This window comes from Anguilla rostrata, chromosome 3, assembly GCF_018555375.3.
Source record: "Anguilla rostrata isolate EN2019 chromosome 3, ASM1855537v3, whole genome shotgun sequence".
NCBI lineage: Eukaryota > Metazoa > Chordata > Actinopteri > Anguilliformes > Anguillidae > Anguilla > Anguilla rostrata.
In genome coordinates this window covers 10371639-10391167 of record NC_057935.1, presented here as the reverse complement: position 1 = coordinate 10391167, position 19529 = coordinate 10371639, and the positions used below count along the sequence as shown (strand labels likewise).

At 42.9% G+C, this 19529-nt stretch overlaps 2 protein-coding genes across 4 annotated transcripts in view; both read left to right on the top strand.

Moving 5' to 3' along the window:
• Positions 1 to 5489, top strand: part of LOC135250085 (dedicator of cytokinesis protein 2) — an 80741-nt gene extending 75252 nt beyond the window's left edge. The window contains exons 43-51 of the mRNA XM_064326014.1: positions 23 to 109; positions 341 to 517; positions 792 to 875; positions 991 to 1128; positions 2708 to 2838; positions 4138 to 4330; positions 4599 to 4704; positions 4801 to 4949; positions 5051 to 5489. Coding sequence (XP_064182084.1) covers positions 23 to 109; positions 341 to 517; positions 792 to 875; positions 991 to 1128; positions 2708 to 2838; positions 4138 to 4330; positions 4599 to 4704; positions 4801 to 4949; positions 5051 to 5122 — 1137 coding nt within the window. The 3' untranslated portion in view covers positions 5123 to 5489. The remainder of the gene's footprint in view (positions 1 to 22; positions 110 to 340; positions 518 to 791; positions 876 to 990; positions 1129 to 2707; positions 2839 to 4137; positions 4331 to 4598; positions 4705 to 4800; positions 4950 to 5050) is intronic.
• A 1608-nt stretch (positions 5490 to 7097) lies between these two features.
• LOC135250084 (eukaryotic peptide chain release factor subunit 1) lies at positions 7098 to 19131 on the top strand. 3 transcript variants are annotated; one of them, XM_064326011.1, is made up of 11 exons: positions 7098 to 7252; positions 7628 to 7739; positions 8936 to 9111; positions 10195 to 10334; positions 12719 to 12857; positions 13243 to 13433; positions 13701 to 13830; positions 14223 to 14396; positions 15369 to 15433; positions 16631 to 16778; positions 16957 to 19131. In XM_064326011.1, the coding sequence occupies exons 2-11, from the start codon at positions 7654 to 7656 to the stop codon at positions 17037 to 17039; spliced, it is 1332 nt and encodes a 443-aa protein (XP_064182081.1). In that variant the 5' UTR covers positions 7098 to 7252; positions 7628 to 7653; the 3' UTR covers positions 17040 to 19131. The 3 variants fall into 3 exon arrangements, with proteins under 3 accessions (XP_064182081.1, XP_064182080.1, XP_064182082.1); XM_064326010.1 differs by having other exon boundaries at positions 7101 to 7256; XM_064326012.1 differs by lacking the exon at positions 7098 to 7252 and adding an exon at positions 7371 to 7526.
• Positions 19132 to 19529: the final 398 nt, after the last annotated feature.

Below are 19529 nucleotides of genomic sequence, written 5' to 3'. Positions count from 1 at the left end.
AATTAAATTGATCCTCCCGCAGTCGATGTGGATTGAACGCACCACCTTCCTCACAGCCTACAAACTCCCTGGAATTCTTCCCTGGTTTGAAGTCACCAACACAACGCATGTCAGTACCAATATCTTTCTCTCTTGGTCTTGCAAGATATGAAGATAATCATACCTATAATCATCAGCATTTCTGTAAATTAGCTAGTATAAGTACAATTAGGTACACTAAACGAGTACAGTACCATATCATATATTTGGTCATTCATTTAAAAAACAAAAAACGAAGATGTATTTCTGTTGTATTTTTGTGTGTGTATGTGTCCGAGTATGTTTTATGTATTTATATCAGATGACAATCAGTCCTTTGGAGAATGCTATTGAGACCATGGGGACCACCAATGAGAAAATCCTGACCATGATAAACCAGTATCAGGGTGATGACAGTCTTCCCATAAACCCACTCTCTATGCTGCTCAATGGCATCGTGGACCCTGCTGTCATGGGTGGCTTTGCCAAGTATGAGAAGGTGAGGAATGTGCTTGCTCCTGCATGCCTGTGTATGTGTGTGTGTGTGTGTGTGTGTTTGAATATCAGTGTAATGGGCATTCTGGGTTCATATTAGACTCCATACTTTATGCTTTAAATTTTAAATTACACAGATATGCAAATATATCACACCCTCCTCTGTGTTCCTCTTGCTCCATCTTAATTCTTCCTCATTGTCATTCTATTATAATAATATAAAAATACTTTTTAAAAAAAGGTTGAATAATACAACACATATCTTTGTCTCTCTCAAGGCATTCTTCACAGAAGAGTATGTGCAGAAGCATCCAGAAGACAAAGACAAGCTGGTTCATCTCAAAGACCTCATTGCCTGGCAGGTAAAAAGCAGGGAGGGGGATGTAATGCATGTTTAAATACTATACATTTTTATAATATTCAAACAGTGAATTCAGGTGTGATCTATTTGACCTTGATGACCTCTGACCCTGACAGACTCCCTTACTGGCTAGAGGTATCAGCCTGCATGGCAGAAGGGTAACGGACGACCTTCGACCTTTCCATGACCGCATGGAAGAGTGTTTCAAACAGCTGAAACAGAAGGTGGAGAGGGAGTATGGAACAAGAGAACTGGTAAGAGCGAGAGAGAGACAGGAAGACAGAAAGAGGGTGGGAGGGAGGGAGGGAGAGAAATTTGGTGCAAATTGATCAATAGTGATATCCAGCCCATTACCTTAAAGTTAAGTTTACATTAAATCTTACTTACAGAGATATGCTTAAAATAGCTTATAAGAACAGAAAAAATTGCAGGGGAGAATAAGGCATGATCTCATTGATAATAGATAGTCAAAGCACAACAATAAAATTCTGGATGTGTCGCAAGTCGCCGAGACAGGCTGTATTTTAAAGCCCTATACACCCAAGAGCTGAGCACTAAAAAGAGCTCTTACTCAGCGAGACGTAAAACTGATTAATAACCAAAACTAATTTATAATTGCTCAGCCTAGCACTGCCAACCAGCAACAAATCAGAGCAGGTTAAATTATTAAACACATTACGGTTATAAATACAGGAAGATGTTTTGTCGGGCCCTAAAAACACACCCGATGCTGGCAGAGAATCTTTGCGCTGCAAGAGGTGCAGAGACAGATGCTGGAGATTTGTTGGGCTCACTGACCATACTCTTACAGCTTCAAGCAGGCTAACACAAAAGGTCAATGTCACCAGGGTGGATTGTGTTTGTGCACACTGTGAAGACAGATACGGATGAAAAGTATGAAAAATATTAAGAACATAAGAGGAGCCTGTCTCAGTTCAGTACTTTTTGATGGCGCTGTTGTGCGCTTCCATTCCTGTGCTCAATATCCCGAATAAATAAGTGTATTGACTGTGGGGCAACTCCAGAAGAAAACAAATACGTGCTGTGACAAAATGGCTGGATGTACGGATGATTCTGGCAGAAGAAACATACCTGCGTACCAAATGTCTTAAAGTGGCCGACGACCATTGCGTTTTTGCTTCCTAGGGGTAGGAAAATAAAAAGAGCAAGCAAAGAATGTTCCAGCGAGATGAACAACACAAAATTGTTCCCCAACAATTTTTCTGGGAAAAGGATGTTTGAGGAAACACAACCAGACATCTATTTTTAAGGTCTTTATAAATAGGTCTGATGAGGGCCCCAAGCAATAGATGGGCTAGTTACCAATCAGCCTTAGCTGTGTGAGTGTAGGTGAATCTACACACACACACACACACACACACACATTCACCCGAAATAAAATGTGTGTACAGTCACACAAGCACACTCGCAAGCCCTGTCACACAGTAACAGTCACACTCACATGCACGTGCGCGCATGCATACATGCACGTGCTCGCGTGCATACACACACACATGCGCGAAACACACACACACAGTACAGCTGGACATACAACTGTGCTTGAAACTTACCTATAGACTACTCTGTTAATTCACACTCATTAACAGAGTACTCCCTCTCTCATGCACACACACACACCACTGGCCTCTAATTTTGTCATGATCAAGGTTAACAGATGAATAGGTAAAGGCAGGTACATATTGTCAATATATACCTTGAACGTTTAAAAATATTGTTGTATTTGATATTGTAGAAACATACTCTTCTGTTCATTTTAACAAGGCCATTGCATAAGAAACATGCCAAAGTCATCTCTGTGCCCCTGTCTCTCAGCCGGATATGGATGACCGCAGGTCCAGCCGCCCTCGGTCTGTGATGCGCTCCTACCGTCAGTCCATCATATCCATCGCCTCACTGGGGGGCTCCTCTGAGTGTGGGACCCCCACCAAGACACATCCTGACAGGTATTAATATGCCTTCTGCCTCAAACTCCCCCATCTCTCTCTCTCTCTCTCACACACACGCATACACACACACACACACACTCACTCTCTCTCTCTGTCTCTCTCAAACACAGTCTCTCTCTCTCTCTCTCTCTCACACACACACACACACCCTCTCTCTCACTCTCTCACAAACTCTCTCTCTCTCTCTTTCTCTCTCTCTCAATTTCCGTAGCTGTCTCTTCCTCTAGTCCTCTCTGTCTCTCTTCCTCTTTTGTTTAACTGAATTCAACTGTAAATATTTTCCCTCAAACTTTTTATTTTCTCTTGTGAGCCTCAACCTCACTCTCTCACTTGTCTTGCAGTCAAATAAAAAATTCACGAAATATTGTGTGTCTGTATTGGGTGCGAGTGACAAAGCAGAGGCACAGGCAGTGAAAAGCCCATTACATTTGTGAGGCCATGTTTGGGTGCATCAGTAAATTGAGCCTGGCTGCAGCACAATGTTATGACTCTGCCGTTAAACTCTTTATGTGAATTAATGTACCACATTAATAAATAAAAAAATCTTCACAGAAATACAGAAAATGTGCATAATTATTTGAATTATTCACATACACACATACGTGCGCACACACACAAACACACACACAAACTCACAAGAGAGAGCCAAAATGAATATTATGCCCTCACTCATTCTTGTGTAGTTAGTTGTACAGTATTTTACTGTATTCTTCTGAATATCAGCTAAATCATCTATGTTGTGCTTAGCCTGTTTGCTTCTGTATTTATGCAGTATTGACATACTGTATGCTAACCTAAGAGGAAACATAACTTAATATTGGTACCTAGACTTGAATATAATCAAAAAGATAAGACAACATCCTGTTTTTTTTATTTATTTTTTTATTTTATTTATTTTAGCAAAAACTGAAGAAGGGTCGGCTAGGGGAAAAACAGTTCATTGCTGCCACCTACTGGTGCAGTGGTAACAGTGTAGTGGAGATGAAAGATCTGAAGCTTGGCTGAGTGTGAAAAAATGGCAAACAGTTATAGGCTTTACAAAATTTGAATTGATTACCTCTTTTGGTGTTCAAGTATATGTCTGTATCTACCTTTTTTTCAGTAGAAAAACTTGGTAGAAATTCAGATTAAAAAAGAGTAACCAGATAGTTCAGTACAGAAAATAATATAATAATGTATGTATACAATCAATGCAAACCTGAAGTTTATTATACATACATGTTCACAGGAGAAAGCATTGCTCTTTCTCTGTCTCTCTCTCCCCCTCCCTCTCTCTCTCTCTCTATGTGGTGTTAGTCTGGTCCCTGAATCCCCAACCCCCCGGACCCCCACCCTGCAGAGGTCCAGTGGAAGCGTCAGCGCGGTGGAGGAGGGGGTCACAGGAGAGGGGGAGGTTCGTCTGCGCAAATCCAAGAAGAGGCAGAAGAGGAGCAGCATGATCTTCATCAGTGAGGAGAAAGAAAGGACAAGCACTTTGGATAGCAAGAGGGTATGAGAGAGAGAGAGAGAACGTGTGTGAGCAAGGAAGAGAGAATGATAGAGAAAGGGAACTTGAGAAGGTCATGCAGGGGAATGGGAACAGGAATTATCAGAGCATGAGGAGATGAAAGGTGATTTGAAGGAGCTACTCCAAAGACAAGACTAGAGCACAGAAATGTGATGTTGCAAATGTGGTGTAGCTCCATCTGTACCCCCGGAGGAGAGCCCTTTGTGTCAATGTGTCAGTGTTATAGTGTACACTCACTCTCACCCTCCAGCTGTCAAAGAAGCAGGAGTTCCGCAGTGACACAAACCTGTCAGACGCCAGCGAGAACAGCACTGCTCTGACCAGTACCAACTCCAGATCCCTGCCTACTATCACAGGTGAGATGTGCATATACATGCACACACACACGCGCGCGCACACAGTGCACATTGCCTACATCTTCTTTGACCTTCTTCCTCCTGCGTGCTCTACAGGTTTGTCTCTGTCAGTGGCCAATGGGGGGGAGGAAGGAGAGACTGCGCGCTCTCGCCGGGACAGTAAGAGCGTGTCCGTCTGCCTCCCAACGGACCGCACTCCTGACCGCCGCTCCAAAGGGGTCATCAACCTTTTCTTCAGGGCCAAGGTGGGCCTCCACACATTCAGATGTACACAGCTTAATACGCTGTGTCGCTATACTTCCTGTCTGTCTGTCTGATAAACTGAATGGCTGTGTTTCTGTTGCAGCACAGCTCCAAGTCTGAGGAGGGGAAACCACCGGCTGAGCCAGCTGCAGAGAAATCCTCTTCTCATTTTTGATTCGTCTTCATGACCCAAGCTCCACCCCTTTCCTCTCTGTCTCTTTAGCCCAACCCCCATCTCAGCCTTTACAACCACATCAGCCCCACTGTCATTCTTATTTTTATAGAACAAGCTTTTGTCGATCATTTTGAGAGCACCGTTAAGTATTTTATAATAGTTACATAGTCCTGAATATATTTTTAGCAATTAAGGGCCAATAAACAATCCTCACCTGTATTCAAGTGATCCTTTTATCATTTCTAATGGTTTGGATGTTAAGATTTATTTGAAATGAATTTATCTAGCTATATTAACATTTGCTTTGTGTGTTTGTATCGGCGTTTATTTTGAAATTGGCTGAAAGAAATAAACCATTGTTTTGTTACGTGTGTCTTTCCTTCTATCTAAATTGAAAAGAAATGCCTGTCTCTCAGATGTAACGCTTCTCTCACACGCCTAGCATAAAATCAATGATTATGTTAAAATGAGAATATTGTCTTAACTATGGTATGTATTCATATTAAAACTTTCACACCAGACTTACACAACAGAGTTCAGTTCCAGCCATCCCAGAATGCCATATGTTGGGCTGATTTTATTTTCATCTTTATATGATTATGTTGCTACCATAAGTGTAAAATATTGCCAACCAAATTATATTTATATTTGAATCAAATTTCAGATAACTATGAGTCAAAGTAACCTTGATCCTTATTATATTACTTTTTACCCCAACAAGCCACCTGAGGGAGACAAAAGGCTCTGTATATAATGACAATTAAAATAAGCTTCAGAACTTCAGTTTACATTTCAGAAAAATATTTACAGCACTTTTTTTTTTGCAAGGATGATAAACAAATCTTTCCTGAAAACAAATTTGCTGAACCCCCCCCCCCCCTTTTTTTGTGATTAAACGTAATTAAACACATTTTACTTGATAAACACTTAATATATAAAGGAGTAAACAGACTTTCCACTACATTTCTTTTAAACGCCCGTTCCAGAGTAGAAGATAGTTGCAATTTCAGAACAATGTTGGAGTTAATGAGGGTGTTACATAAAATGAGCGCTTCTGTGCAGACCAAGAAAGGACAGCTTTTGAATCCATCTATACATTAGGCATTTAGCAGAGGCTCTTATCCAGAGTGATTTGCAAACTGTGTGTTGTCTTAACTTCTTCTATTAACTAACGTCTATTTAACTGGATATTTTACTGAATCAATCAACTGAGGTGAAGTACTTTGCTTAAAGATCAAAGGACAGCATCTCTACGAGTATGTGAATCAACCATCTTTGAGCTATTAGCCCAGTTCCCAATTTATCAACCATCTTCTCTCTGCGAGATTATGCTGATACCCCTGGGACTGTACTGTGGCCACAGGCCAGAGGTAGCCAACGTCACAGCGTCTTGAATTCACCTCACACTTGTTTTAGGAGTTACAACGTCGGGTGTGGTTTAAAAGCGCATGAGGTTGTACGAGTGATGTTAAAATTAAGCCCATAAGCCCATAACAAGTGTCGATAAAATCATGCCGTTTGCGTCAAGAAACAACTCGTCTTCCCGTTTTTTAGGTGTTCAGAAGAGTTTAGTTAATGTTATAACCCTAATGATAAATAATTGTCTCTGAACTAGCTTGCAACCAAAATCAAGGTGGACTGTTGGCGCTCACGACATTATTATTATAGTAACTGGCAGCTAATAATTGAGCGAACGGCAAGTTATATTATGCAAATGTTCATGTTTGCAGAGTAGTTAGCGGCTACGTATGTCTTAAGACCACGTCATGGAATAGAAACCACACGTCCACTATATCATTTTATTAACTACAGGTCCCAGAAGTCTCATTCTACAACCCACCCACTTTGCTTTCTCATCGTTCCAATGGCTGAGCAGTGAATGCTCTGTAACAAAGCATGGATTTTAAACCAATTAAAAGCCAGACCGTTCGTCTCTATGCGGTTTCCAGGAAGTGATCTTACCCGGAATTGTAGCCACCTCCCCCACGTGAGCCCCATGACCATCACAGCACGCGCAAGTCTGAGAGAGCAAACCGGCTCTAGAGGCAACGTCACATAAGTGGAAGCCGACCGTAAAAACTCGCGCGGCGGCACCAGCGCTGGAGACCGAGTGGAGCGGCGGAGCCCGAGGCAAGTATGTTGGTATAAGTTATGAATGTATAACTGAGTCGATTATATCCAAAGTTTAGCAACATCTGTTAAATGCTAGAAAACGAATCGAGTTGGGCCAGTAATGGGAGGAACTAGGTGGACTTTAGGGCCTGGGATGGATGTGAGGGCCTGAACGCGCCGCGCACTACACTGACATACAGCCGGGCGATAGGCCTTTTACTCACGGTTAGCTCAGCCGTGTGGACACACTGGGCTTTAAAGTTTGTGGGGTTAGCACCCTGGGTCCTGTGGTGTAAGTCCTCTTGATATCTGTATTCTGTTCATACCCACATGTGAGATGTATAATTCCTCTGCCATTTTTTAATCAACCAGCTTGCCGCCTCTCCATTCTAGGTGCCGAGACGATTACAGCAGGAAAGATGGCGGACGACCCGAGCGCGGCGGACAGGAACGTGGAGATATGGAAGATAAAGAAGCTGATCAAAAGTCTCGAGGCGGCCCGGGGGTGAGTGCGAGTGAGAGCAGGAGTCGCGGGGTAGGGATCGTTCACAAGGGGATGGAGTCCATCTCGGACAACCGCATTATAACAGCTGTACAGGGTGTCCGGATCTGGGAGGGGTGCAAGTAGGGTGTGGGGTTACTCCGCGAGCGAGGAATCATGCCACTGAAAGAATGGGATCGAGTTGATATTTTTAGTGGATTTTCTGTCTAGGGTTGAAAATCCGTTAGTCTTGGTAACATACCTATTCGAAAAATGTAGGCCCTGATAAGCATTGTGGGCCGCAATGTATGCGTCTCTATACTCCTTGGTTTACGCATGCTGTGGCTTTGTAATTAACCAGGGTTTCTAGTTAGAGGTTGTTCACAAATTCGGTCGCGAGTACTAACTAGCTTGTTACTTAGATCTGTCGAACTATTGTTTTCCGTATTTGCGAAGACTTAAATATGTACTGTGCCGTGGTAATTGAGCGGTGACAGTCAATTACTGTTTTTCGCTGACTGATCAACTCTCCGCACACAGTAGATCAAGCGTGCTTCGGACAAACGCTAGCTTGGTAGTTGGTCAAATAGCAGCTAGCTTAATGACTAGTTAGTATTTGTTATAATTGTGTTGAATTTTCAAGTAAATAAACTGGGGCATGAGGCTACAAGAAGGGTGGTTCGGAAACAAAAGATTGTGTTGCAATCAGACTGGTGTTATTGTCCTTGGTTTAGCTAGTAGTTGCTATGTGTCGGTTTGTCCTATATTCCGTGTCGGATAGATACCGGTACATCGTGTCCGATTCGTCAGTGTGTTTGTGTGACTGGTTTGGGGTGGGGGCGGCGTAGTATAGTGGTGCGCGCGACTGCTTATTCACTGGCGGTTGCGGGGTTATTGTGTGCGTGCACATGGTGTAGTTGCAGTGTGTTGTAGAACTATTCAGTTGTTCAAGGGCATTCTCTGCTTTTAGTGTGTACGCTCCCTCCATTCCCGGTCAACATGCGGTAAAGAACACGGGTATAATTGAGGGGTGGGGGGACATCCGGGTGTGATCTGCCCCTAAATAGATGTATGTTTATTCACCTACAATGAAATGTATGATATTAACGGTGTTTATGTCTGTGGCTTTCTGTGAGTCATACTGAAGTAGGCTGTGCATTTTCATTTCTCTCTGTGTGATCGGTGCTGTGTCTAACTTAGTTGTGTCTTCTCCACAACAGGAATGGCACTAGTATGATCTCCCTGATCATCCCTCCAAAAGACCAGATTTCTCGAGTTGCCAAGATGTTGGCGGATGAGTTTGGCACAGCCTCCAACATCAAGAGCAGAGTCAACAGGCTTTCTGTGCTGGGAGCCATCACCTCTGTACAGCAGAGACTCAAACTCTACAACAAGGGTGAAGAGTGTGTCTGTGTGTGTGTGAGTGCGATCGTATAGGGTAGCATATTGCTGCTCAGTGTGAAAGGTAGCATACAGTAACACAATGTATGAAGGGTATTGTAGTTGTAGTCCACTATGCACAGTAGAATGTAGTATCTCATTGTTCCTGCTATGGTAAAGTAGTTCAGTGTACACGTAATACAGCAGTTTCTGTCATGCTTCAAGTATGGCAGCTCACTGTTTTGGGTTGGGCAGAGGTCACTGTGTGCTGAGTAGGTTATAAGTTGATGAGTATGTGCTTGGCAGGCTGTGGGGGTTCAGTGTGTGCTGGATGGGGTACAGTAGCTGTATGCGCTGGGTTGGCTGTAGTGGCTCTATGTGTCATGGGTGGGCTATAGTAACTCGATGCATTTTGGGTAGCGTTTAGTAGGTCTGTATGTATAGATTTGTGTCTGTAATGAGTTTTCCTGCCAGGTTATTTCAGTCTGCAACACTTCCCTTAAGTTGCGGTTGTTCTTTAGCTGTTCACTTTGAACAGTGCTATACCTCACAATGATTTACAGATAAGAGCCCTTTAGGTTATCTCATAAGCTTGCAAGGGAAAGCATTCATTGTGAAAGAATTGTGTAGCTACTACATGGGTTTTCATTTCAAATTCAACCACAGGAGCCCACTGTGTATGCTGCTTTTTGTTCCTACCAACTTCTGAATTGTAAAGAACTGTTGATTGAACTTATGTGGACACTCAATGTATGTTGAAAGATAATTTATCCTCTTGAAGGCACATTATCATAAATGGAGCAAATTGGTACGAAATGATGTTAGAACTTAAATGCTTGCTTACTGATACCTTAGTGAATATATTGCCTATGAGAAAAAGACATTTACAGTGGCTGACCAGGACTGGGTTTGAAAACAATCATGTGTTCAAAAAGTAATTCATAATAACTTGTGTGAAGGGAACGTTTAGTGATCAGCAGAAAACATTGGATCCTGGCAAAGCTATGAATGATCCAGTTCACTTTGTGTGGTGTGGTCACTAATTGCGTCTGTCTGTGCCCCCTCCTAATTGGGCTGGACCCCTTTGTGTTTGTTGCAGTGCCCCCTAATGGACTGGTGGTGTACTGTGGCACCATAGTGACAGAGGAAGGAAAGGAGAAAAAAGTCAACATAGATTTTGAACCTTTTAAACCCATCAACACCTCCCTGTATCTCTGCGACAACAAATTCCACACTGAGGTGAGAGCCTTGTTACACCCCTGCATTCTTTCACAGTAAAATATGCATTATTTGCATGAGTGAGTGCACCTTGTAAAACATAGACACATCTACATTGAAACAAACAATTCTTTCAATAATAACCCTTTAAAGACTTAAGTGTTAAGTTTGAAAGATACTGTTAATCATTTGAACATACTTTTATGGTATACAGTTCACTTGTTTGTGTAATGACCTATTCAAGTTAATACTTTACAGTGTAAGTGCAGTATATGATAATTATACTGTGCAGATTCTTTCAAAAGTGTAGGGGTCTTCACCCTGGTGTCCTGCTCCAATTCCTGTGAAAAAGAGTTACCTGTTGCATTGCCTGTTAAAATAACAGGGAAATAAATTTCCGTGGCTGTGTGGTGTAGTGTTTAAAGAAACGAGCTAGTAACTCCAAAGATTGGTTACCAGCATGAATAACTTGTGTTCCTGAATTGCGACATCCAGGTGGCGTGATGCAAAATGGTGAATGTCATTTGCTAGAGCTGTCGAGGTAACTGGGTAACTTGCACCACTTGTTTGATTAGCAAATGATGTCCCTCATGGGTCTGCAGGCTACTGCCTATAGAGAAGCTTAATGGTGCTCTCTTGCCGTCGCCTAATAAAACTGGCAATTCTTTTGCCTGTTCTTTTTTTGGAAATTGGGTGAGGGATATTTAAATCTCTCTTAAATTAATTTCCCTTTAATCTTTCCCAGCAATGCTGTAGAGAGCACTATTACATTTCTTAATGACATTGATGGTGTCGTCATGTTTTAGGGACTCAACAGCTATCAACTGTTTTGGATTCATTGTACTGAAGTCCAAATTGAAGGGTTTTTTTGGGGGGGGGATTTGTTCTGTAATTCAGTTTCATCCGATTTGCGATAGTTTGTTTCCAGAAGTTACTTGAGCCACAGACATGGTAGTGTGGAATTCCCATTTGGTTAGCCTCAAACCAAAGGCAGCTCTGTTGAGATATCAGCTCTTTGGTTTTTAAATGATTTAAACTGCTGCCTGTTGTGGGCTTCATTGCAGACGTCCAATATTTTTGCAGTATATTTTGGAAATGTAATATCAATGAGAACTCCCTTTCTGCCCGGCAGCTATGTGTGTAATTTGTAGTTTGTGGGATTTATTTTGGAAAAGTTTAATGTTTTTTTAAAATAAGTTGCCTCTCTGGACCCCAGACCTCTAGACTCCATACCATGATGGGTTGGAAGACCAAATATGTTGAAGCTAGTTTATAACTGATGTAGTTTTTCATCATGGTTTTGTTCATACATTGCTGTACGAGTTGTATGATTTTCCCTGCCATGTAAAAACCTTAATTATTCTAATTGCAAGTATCATTCAAGAGGTGTTCTGTGAGGACTGAGCGATATGGACAAAATATAATTTGTAATGTTTTTCATAAGCTGAATATACTGTAACTGTATAAAAAGAAGGATAAGTCAAAAGGCAGTAATAATCTAGGTTCAAAATGTGGTAGTAATAAACTTCACTATTTTTATTAGGAACGTGAACAGTGTGAAATATTGAATGACATTCAAAATTTGATAGTAAACATTAAAAACCCTAATATGCAAAATTCAAGCTTCTTGGTTGGGAATTAAATAGACTGGTCAGATCAACAAAAAAAAAATTTTTTTTAAGCATAATAATCAGAGCCACCTTACAGCATATCGGCTTTCTTCTGTCTTTTTTTCTTTTTTCTCTAATCACACCTTATGCGGGAGTAAACCTCCAAACTTAAGAGGCCAAATGAAAGGGGGAAGAAAACAATGCCATTCCTACCTCTTGAGCGTTGATAGGATATTCACTCGGCACCAAGGCCTTGCAGTTTCCTTGTGAAAACATCACATGCTCCCAGAAAAGAAAGCTGATGTGGTATTACCCTTTAAAAAAAGAAAACGCATTCGATCAGTGTCAGTGTGGTTTACTGCCCAGCCCTACTGCACTTCCAGGTATTTTTAATTTAAAAATGCTGCAGAGGCTGAGAGGATTCACCGCATGGCGTCACTCCCACGGCATCATGCGTTTCCACAAACTTCTCTGCACGTTTTATGTGCAATGTCACATCCCTTTTTTCTTAATGAAATGGTGCGAGTTTCATTGAGAACAAAGAATGTGTGATGTGAACTTTAGGTGAATTGTCAGTCCAACTGTTGCAGTGTGCAATTCATTCATAAAATATAATTGACACCAGTATTGCAAAACCGCATATCGTTGCGTGAATTCATCCTGGTATACCGAAAAATACGGTATACCACCCAGCCCTATAATCTACGGTGTCGTCGCCTCATAGTGATTTTCTCCCCTCCTCTTCCTCCTCCTCCGCCCCCTCCTCCCTCCCGATTCTCCCTCCCTGATTGGCAGGCTCTCACAGCCCTGCTGTCAGACGACAGCAAGTTTGGTTTCATCGTGATTGACGGCAGTGGCGCTCTGTTCGGGACCTTGCAGGGGAACACCAGGGAGGTGCTGCACAAGTTCACTGTGGACCTTCCCAAAAAGCACGGTAACTCCCTGACCGCGTGCGGACCACGGCATAACCGACCATCCTGCTGACCTCCCCCCTGCCAGCCCCACATGTTCACGTGCCGACCCTGAACACAAACCTGGCATGGGGTCTTATTACTCAGATGTTTATTAGTTAATTCCTTCATATCTTTTACAAAGGCTAGGCTGTTAAAAACCACCTGTTTGTAAATGCGGTCAGCTCTGTTGATGTTGTATTTTGTGAGGTTGCCATTCCATTGTTCTTGCTGTCATTATGCATAATCAGATGTAACCGTGTATAGTACAGCTCCCTGGTTTGAGTATAGCGGTAAAGTATTAGAGGTGTGTGCTGTAATTCAGTAGCGTTCAGCGGCGGTGCTGAGCGGCTCCTCCTCTCTCCTCAGGACGAGGCGGGCAGTCGGCGCTGCGTTTCGCGCGGTTGCGGATGGAGAAGAGGCACAACTACGTGCGGAAGGTGGCGGAGACGGCCGTCCAGCTCTTCGTGTCCAACGACAAGGTCAACGTGGCGGGGATGGTTCTGGCCGGCTCTGCCGACTTCAAGACGGAGCTCAGCCAGTCGGACATGTTCGACCCGGACAGTGCACCGCGAACTGCTCTGTTCTAACGTAGTTTGATTAAAGGTGCTGGGCTGCAGTGTGCGTGGTGTGAGGAAAAACCGAGGCTTTAATAAACATATTTCAGCATTCTTTAGGCCACTGTTAGTATGCTAGACTAGGCACAACACAATTTTCCATCAAGTTTACAAAGCCCTGAAGATGAGAAAATGTCCTTACTCTATGATCTTATGGGGTTATTTGTCTTATTTCTAATAACCAGTTGGCATATTTTTTGTTCTGTTCAGAGGTTACAAGCCAAGGTGTTGAAGCTGGTGGATATCTCGTACGGAGGAGAGAATGGCTTCAACCAGGCCATCGAGCTGTCGGCAGAAGTGCTGTCCAATGTGAAGTTCATCCAGGAAAAGAAACTAATTGGTACTTATGAAACCTCCATGTATCCATGTCTGAGTTTGAGCTGAGTTGTGCTGCAGCAGGGCTGTCAGCTCTCTGTACAGCACAGCCCCACTCAGAATAGTTGGAGTGGAGATACTGGGTCAAGAGGCTGCAGGAGGGTGGGGCTTGATGTCATGGCCAGCCTTTAGACATCCTACTGCCCAATCCAGTGGACTGATTGGAATGGCGAAAGTGTTTTTAACCAGTTGCAAGCGTTGGTGGGTGGGACTGGATATGAAACCCCGCCCGTTCCACATCCTGCAGTTGGACATACCTGACTGGGTCTACACTTCACTGTTACTATACTGAGTGCCTGTGTCCCTGGCTTTGAGTGACAGGTGTCAATCTGAGGTGTGTCCCCACTCTCTCCCCAGGTCGCTACTTTGATGAGATCAGCCAGGACACGGGCAAGTATTGCTTCGGCGTGGAAGACACCCTCAAGGCCTTGGAGATGGGTGCCGTGGAGATCCTCATCGTTTATGAGAACCTGGACACCATGCGTTATATTCTGCGTTGCCATGGCGCTGAGGGCAACGCCTCTGAGAATGGTACACAAATGCATGCACCCGCAACTGCACTGGGGACCCTATTATCCGGCATCTAGTCTGAATTGGTTATGAAGCAATTATTTAAAAAAAAATTTTATTATTTTTTTTGTTTAACCCAAGGTACAAATGGCAGAAAAATACAGTCTGGGATTGTTTAACATCATTAAAGTAATTTATTGACAACCAGTACTCCTTAAAGTATTAGGCTTTTCAGACTTGTATTATTAAAAATTCAATAGTGGGCATATTTCCCTTACTCAGATGAACATTTTCTCATTTGATGTAGCTGCCTACATTAAGCTTTTATAAAATGAGCAAACTAAGTAAGAGCAACTTTTTAAGATGTCACTACTGGACTCACACACAGACCAGGATATACCCCTTTATGGACATTTAATATCAGATTTTTTTTATTTTAAAGTTTGATTGAAACTGCATGGCCCAAACCAGCCAATCCAGTTTCATTCAAATCTTATTTAACATAGGACCCATCAGTGCCTAATTTGAAGTAAAAATGGTTGGTTATACCGGTATGCCATGCATGGTTGAGATTATGTAGTTTTAATTACAGCAAATGGGAATGTTTTTCATGCCTCACAGTTATCTATTTGAGTGCCATAATACGCTCTGTCATAAATGCATCAATGCTGGAAAACATGCCAGTTGCTGATAAAGGTGCAGGAACTCCTTTGCCTGAAGCTGTGCGATATAACCGGTTGTATCGTCTCATTGGCCCGTTCTTGTGTGCTAAAAAATTATCTTTATAGCAAAGTTGCTGGCAGAGAGCCAGCTCCCTTTACATATTGAATACCGTCTGTTCTGTCCCACCAATGAGATTTTCCCTAAGGAAAAAAATGTTTAAAGAGATGCAGTACAGTGTATGTGAAATATTTAGCACATGAGTAGGCATTCACTGCCTGACTCCTCTGCCTTGACCGCTCATGTCTTGACGCATCTCTGTGACCGTTTCAGATGAGAAGACCCTGTTTTTGACGCCTGAGCAGGAGAAGGACAAGTCTCATTTCACAGATAAGGAGGTTAGCTTCTGTCTCCCTCTCCTTTTAGCCTGTAAGAGGGCTGTCACTTCAGCCCAGTACACTGACATTGATAGCTTGATATGCCTGTGTTCCCTTAGTTTGACACTGAACCGTCTGTAAATAGGACTTTTTTTCTTTTTTAAATCCTTTTGAAAATCTTTTTTAAACACTTGTATCTCTCGTCAGGAGATGTGCTCATTTCTCTCTTCAGTAGATTTGGTCCCTGCTGAAGGGACCAAACCAAATGTGGACACATGCGCAAAAATGACTCAATGTGGAAATGTGCTATCATTTTTGAATGATGATGGAAAGATCCCTTAAGGAATGCCGGTACATTTGTGGCAGCAGTGACCACTAGCAGTGTAGCTAATGCTCTTCTGTTCAGAGAATGTTGTTGCCTCTAGTAACATCAGTCTAAAATACAGATAAGATCATATAGGCTGGTTAGTTCTAAAACTGGGAGGGGGAAGAAAGTCACCAATAGAAGAGTGATACCTGTGGTAAGATGAGTCAGAGCGTTCATGTTCATTCTGCTGACTGCCACAAACTTTTTACATTACCTGTCACTCGCGTCTCGCCACGAAACCTATCCGGAGTTCTGAGAAGAAGAATTTGGCTGCTTTGAATTCTTTGAACTCTCAGGAAAAGCACTGCATAGGGTGCCCACGGCATGCTGGCACAGCTTGTGCAGTCACCCGCCCCGTCACAATCTTGATAGTAATTCAGAAAAAAATAATAATAAACTTTACATAATGCCAGTACATTTAATTCTAGTACAGATCTGAGCACAAATTGTGTGCTTAAAATGGAAACATCAAAAACTGCAGTCCAAGTGAAGTTATTTTGCCCGAGTTAATACGAACCCAGTTACTCCAAAGCAATGCAGTGAAAACAAACGAATGTGGTCCAGTGGAAATTGCTTTGAAGGGGCTTTTTAAACATAGGAAATATTGAAACTCAGTGAGTGCCTAGAGTGTTAAAGAGTTAACACTGATTTAAATTCTTGCTGGACTCATCCTCAGTTCATTTTTCAAAGTGATACCTTCCCTGCTGAAACATTTGGGTTGTGGTGGATTGGGTTCAAAGCCTAGATTGGAGGCTAACTGAAAATGAGTTAACTGAGCTCAACACAAGCTTGTCTGTACAAACGAGTAAGGATTTATGCAGAGCGTAATCGCTGTTCCCCCCTTACCACAGACGGGGCAGGAGCACGAGCTGATCGAGAGCATGCCACTGCTGGAGTGGTTCGCCAACAACTACAAGAAGTTTGGTGCCACGCTGGAGATCGTCACGGACAAGAGCCAGGAGGGGTCACAGTTTGTCAAGGGCTTTGGTGGCATTGGGGGTGAGACTGAGGCCTTAGCGCTGCATTCGTGCTAAATGAATTTCAGAGGCTAACGGGCTCAAAGCACTGTGTGATTCAGGGCCTGCGTGTCCAGAAATATAACTTAGTCAGATTCAGGACTAACCCCACTCTTTTCCCCTTCTGTCTCTCTCTCTCTCTCTCTTTCTGTCTCTCTCAGGGATCCTGCGGTACAGGGTGGACTTCCAGGGCATGGATTACCAGGGAGAAGACGATGAATTATTTGATCTGGATGACTACTGAGTAGTCGAGACTGGCATGAGGAAAATAAAATTTAAAGATAAAATAATAAAACGCCTCTCGCAAGAAGAGGGATAAAAGACCACACAGAGGGGGAACGAGAATGACAATTCAAACAGAAAAACAGCATCCATAGATCTATCCCTGCCTTAGTAAGTCATTCCCTCCCCTTGGTCGGATTGGATATTTCTAGATTTTTCTCTCCACTAAATTAACATGAAGCAACAGCAGGACCCAGCACCCAGCCCTCAGAATGTCTGGACTCACTCTTCTTATACAGAAATATATTTTCTTTATTGCCTCATCCCCATCCTTCCCTTCTTTTTCCTTTTTTTCTTTTTTTTTTCTTTTTTTTTACTGGCTGCTGTGTTTTATGAGAGTTTGGGTTTTTTTAACCTGGGTTTCTGTAGAGAACGGGGAAAGAGTATTAAATTTGAACTGTTTAACACCAGTCCCAATATGGTCACGCCTCCCATTTCATGTACATTTTCGTTTTTCCTTAAGCTCTGAACTCTCCCAACCCGTGAGGCGGCCCGGATTTCCCTGGGCCGGCCTAGAAAGTGTTGACAGTGCAGTAGTGCATGTTGAAATACCAATCAGAGGCCTGCACTTATCCAAATGGCTCTTTGTCTTTGTGGAGGTTCGTCTTTGTCACCGTCCCTGTCTGCACTCAAGCATGTTGACCATCCCGTGTGTGTGTGAGAGTGAGTATGTGCATGCAGCTCTTAGGCTGTGCTGCGACCAAAAGGAAATTCATACAGCTGATTGGCTGTGGAATCTGATAGCGGTAATGCACGCTGCTGGTTGGATGTACAATGTAATGATGTCCACAGCTGATTGGGTATGGAGTGTGATGGGGTTGGGGGTCTGTACCGAGCTGATAGGTTGTGGAGAGAGTGGTTGAGCTTTGACACAGTTCCAGGCCTGCAACCTCAATCACAGTTTAGCAACGCATTCCCAAGTAGGATCTTTTAAAATTCTTTAACTCTCCTGAGAGGTTACCAAACAAATAGCGGTTTGGTTTTTACATTTTAACATATCCAGATTTTTGAATAAGCAGACCAAGCCACAGGGGAACTGATTGAAATGCAAAAGAATAGAACCGTAGTCCAGGATCTTTGGTGCCACCACTTTGGTTGCCACTTTGCCTGGTGTAACTGGCCATTGGTGTAATTCTGCCTGCTAGTATTAGCTTTGTAGCAGTGTGTGTGTTTACCTAAGAACAGGTGAATGTGAGGGTGGTTCCTGTCCTCCTGATGCAATGTTAACACAGCTTTCTCTGCTTGGAGAGATGAGGCAGGCTGTGGTATCGAACTCTGAACACTTGCATCAGGGATGTACCAGGAAGAAGGAGAAGCTCCATTGTGTCCCCAGGGGATTCGCTTTCCTTCCAACACAAACGTGCACACACCTCCTGCTGGACATTGCTCCTGGCCTGTCTGTATTATAAGCTTCAACAGAGCCACTGCTGTGCTAACCAATTTGCTGCATGATGGTTCTTCATTAGGTTGATTTGGTATGGTACTGCTGCAGCCATGCCAAGAGAACCCAATAATGTATGGACTGCAGTCCTACTACCCTGTAACTTGTCTGCCGAAAGGCTGCAGTTGAGTGGCTTAGTTCATACTTTGGAGAATCCCTGTCTGGCTAACAATCTTGGCATTTAATCGTCCCTTAGTATAATTATCTGCATAAATTCCTCCCGTTCCACCTCAGCTGATGTGTGGAGAGTGTTCTGGTGCAAAATGGCTGCCATGGTGAGGGTTCCCCCTTTCACTGTAAAGTGCTTTAAGATCCATGAGTGGCACTATATAAATTCAATGAATTATCATTTTTGAGAGCATGTGTAAAGGACAACCTTCAGAGACACTTAAGCTCCAGTATGATTGTGCTGTCATTTTACTCCCAGTCAACCCCTGTCTGAAGACAGATATTTTACCTGGAGGTTGTGAGTGTCAAAACGTCTGTCACAAACAGCAGCAAAAATAATGATACTTACTAAATGTTCTTGTTTGATCTTTTTTCATTCATTGCTATTTTATATGGATCAGTTCTATCTGGCCACAATTATTAAATGTTCCCATTGTTTGCAAAATGAGTGTGGGTATTTTTGTGGATGTCTGTGTGTCTGGAAGTGAGGTTTGGGTTGGGGACAGGGTTTAAATGAGTGAATATTTGTATTTTTCAGTGAACAGCATGCACTGTCATCAGATCAAAATGCAGAGTGAAAGTGTACGATAATATCTCAATGGGGATTTATAGCCTGTGGTTACAGTTTCCCCCAACATGTCTGTCTGGCTGCATTATTGTCACCTGTGCGTGTCCTCCTGTGCCCCCTCTGCTACCTATTGGTAGCGTCGCTTTGATACATTGTCATGATGCTGTCTGAACAAGCTGCTCTCTGAGGAAAACTGTTACCAGGGTTGGTTCATCTGAACGGTTGTATAACCAGCTTCTGGGGGTGTAAACTAAACAAAATGCAATCATGGTGTG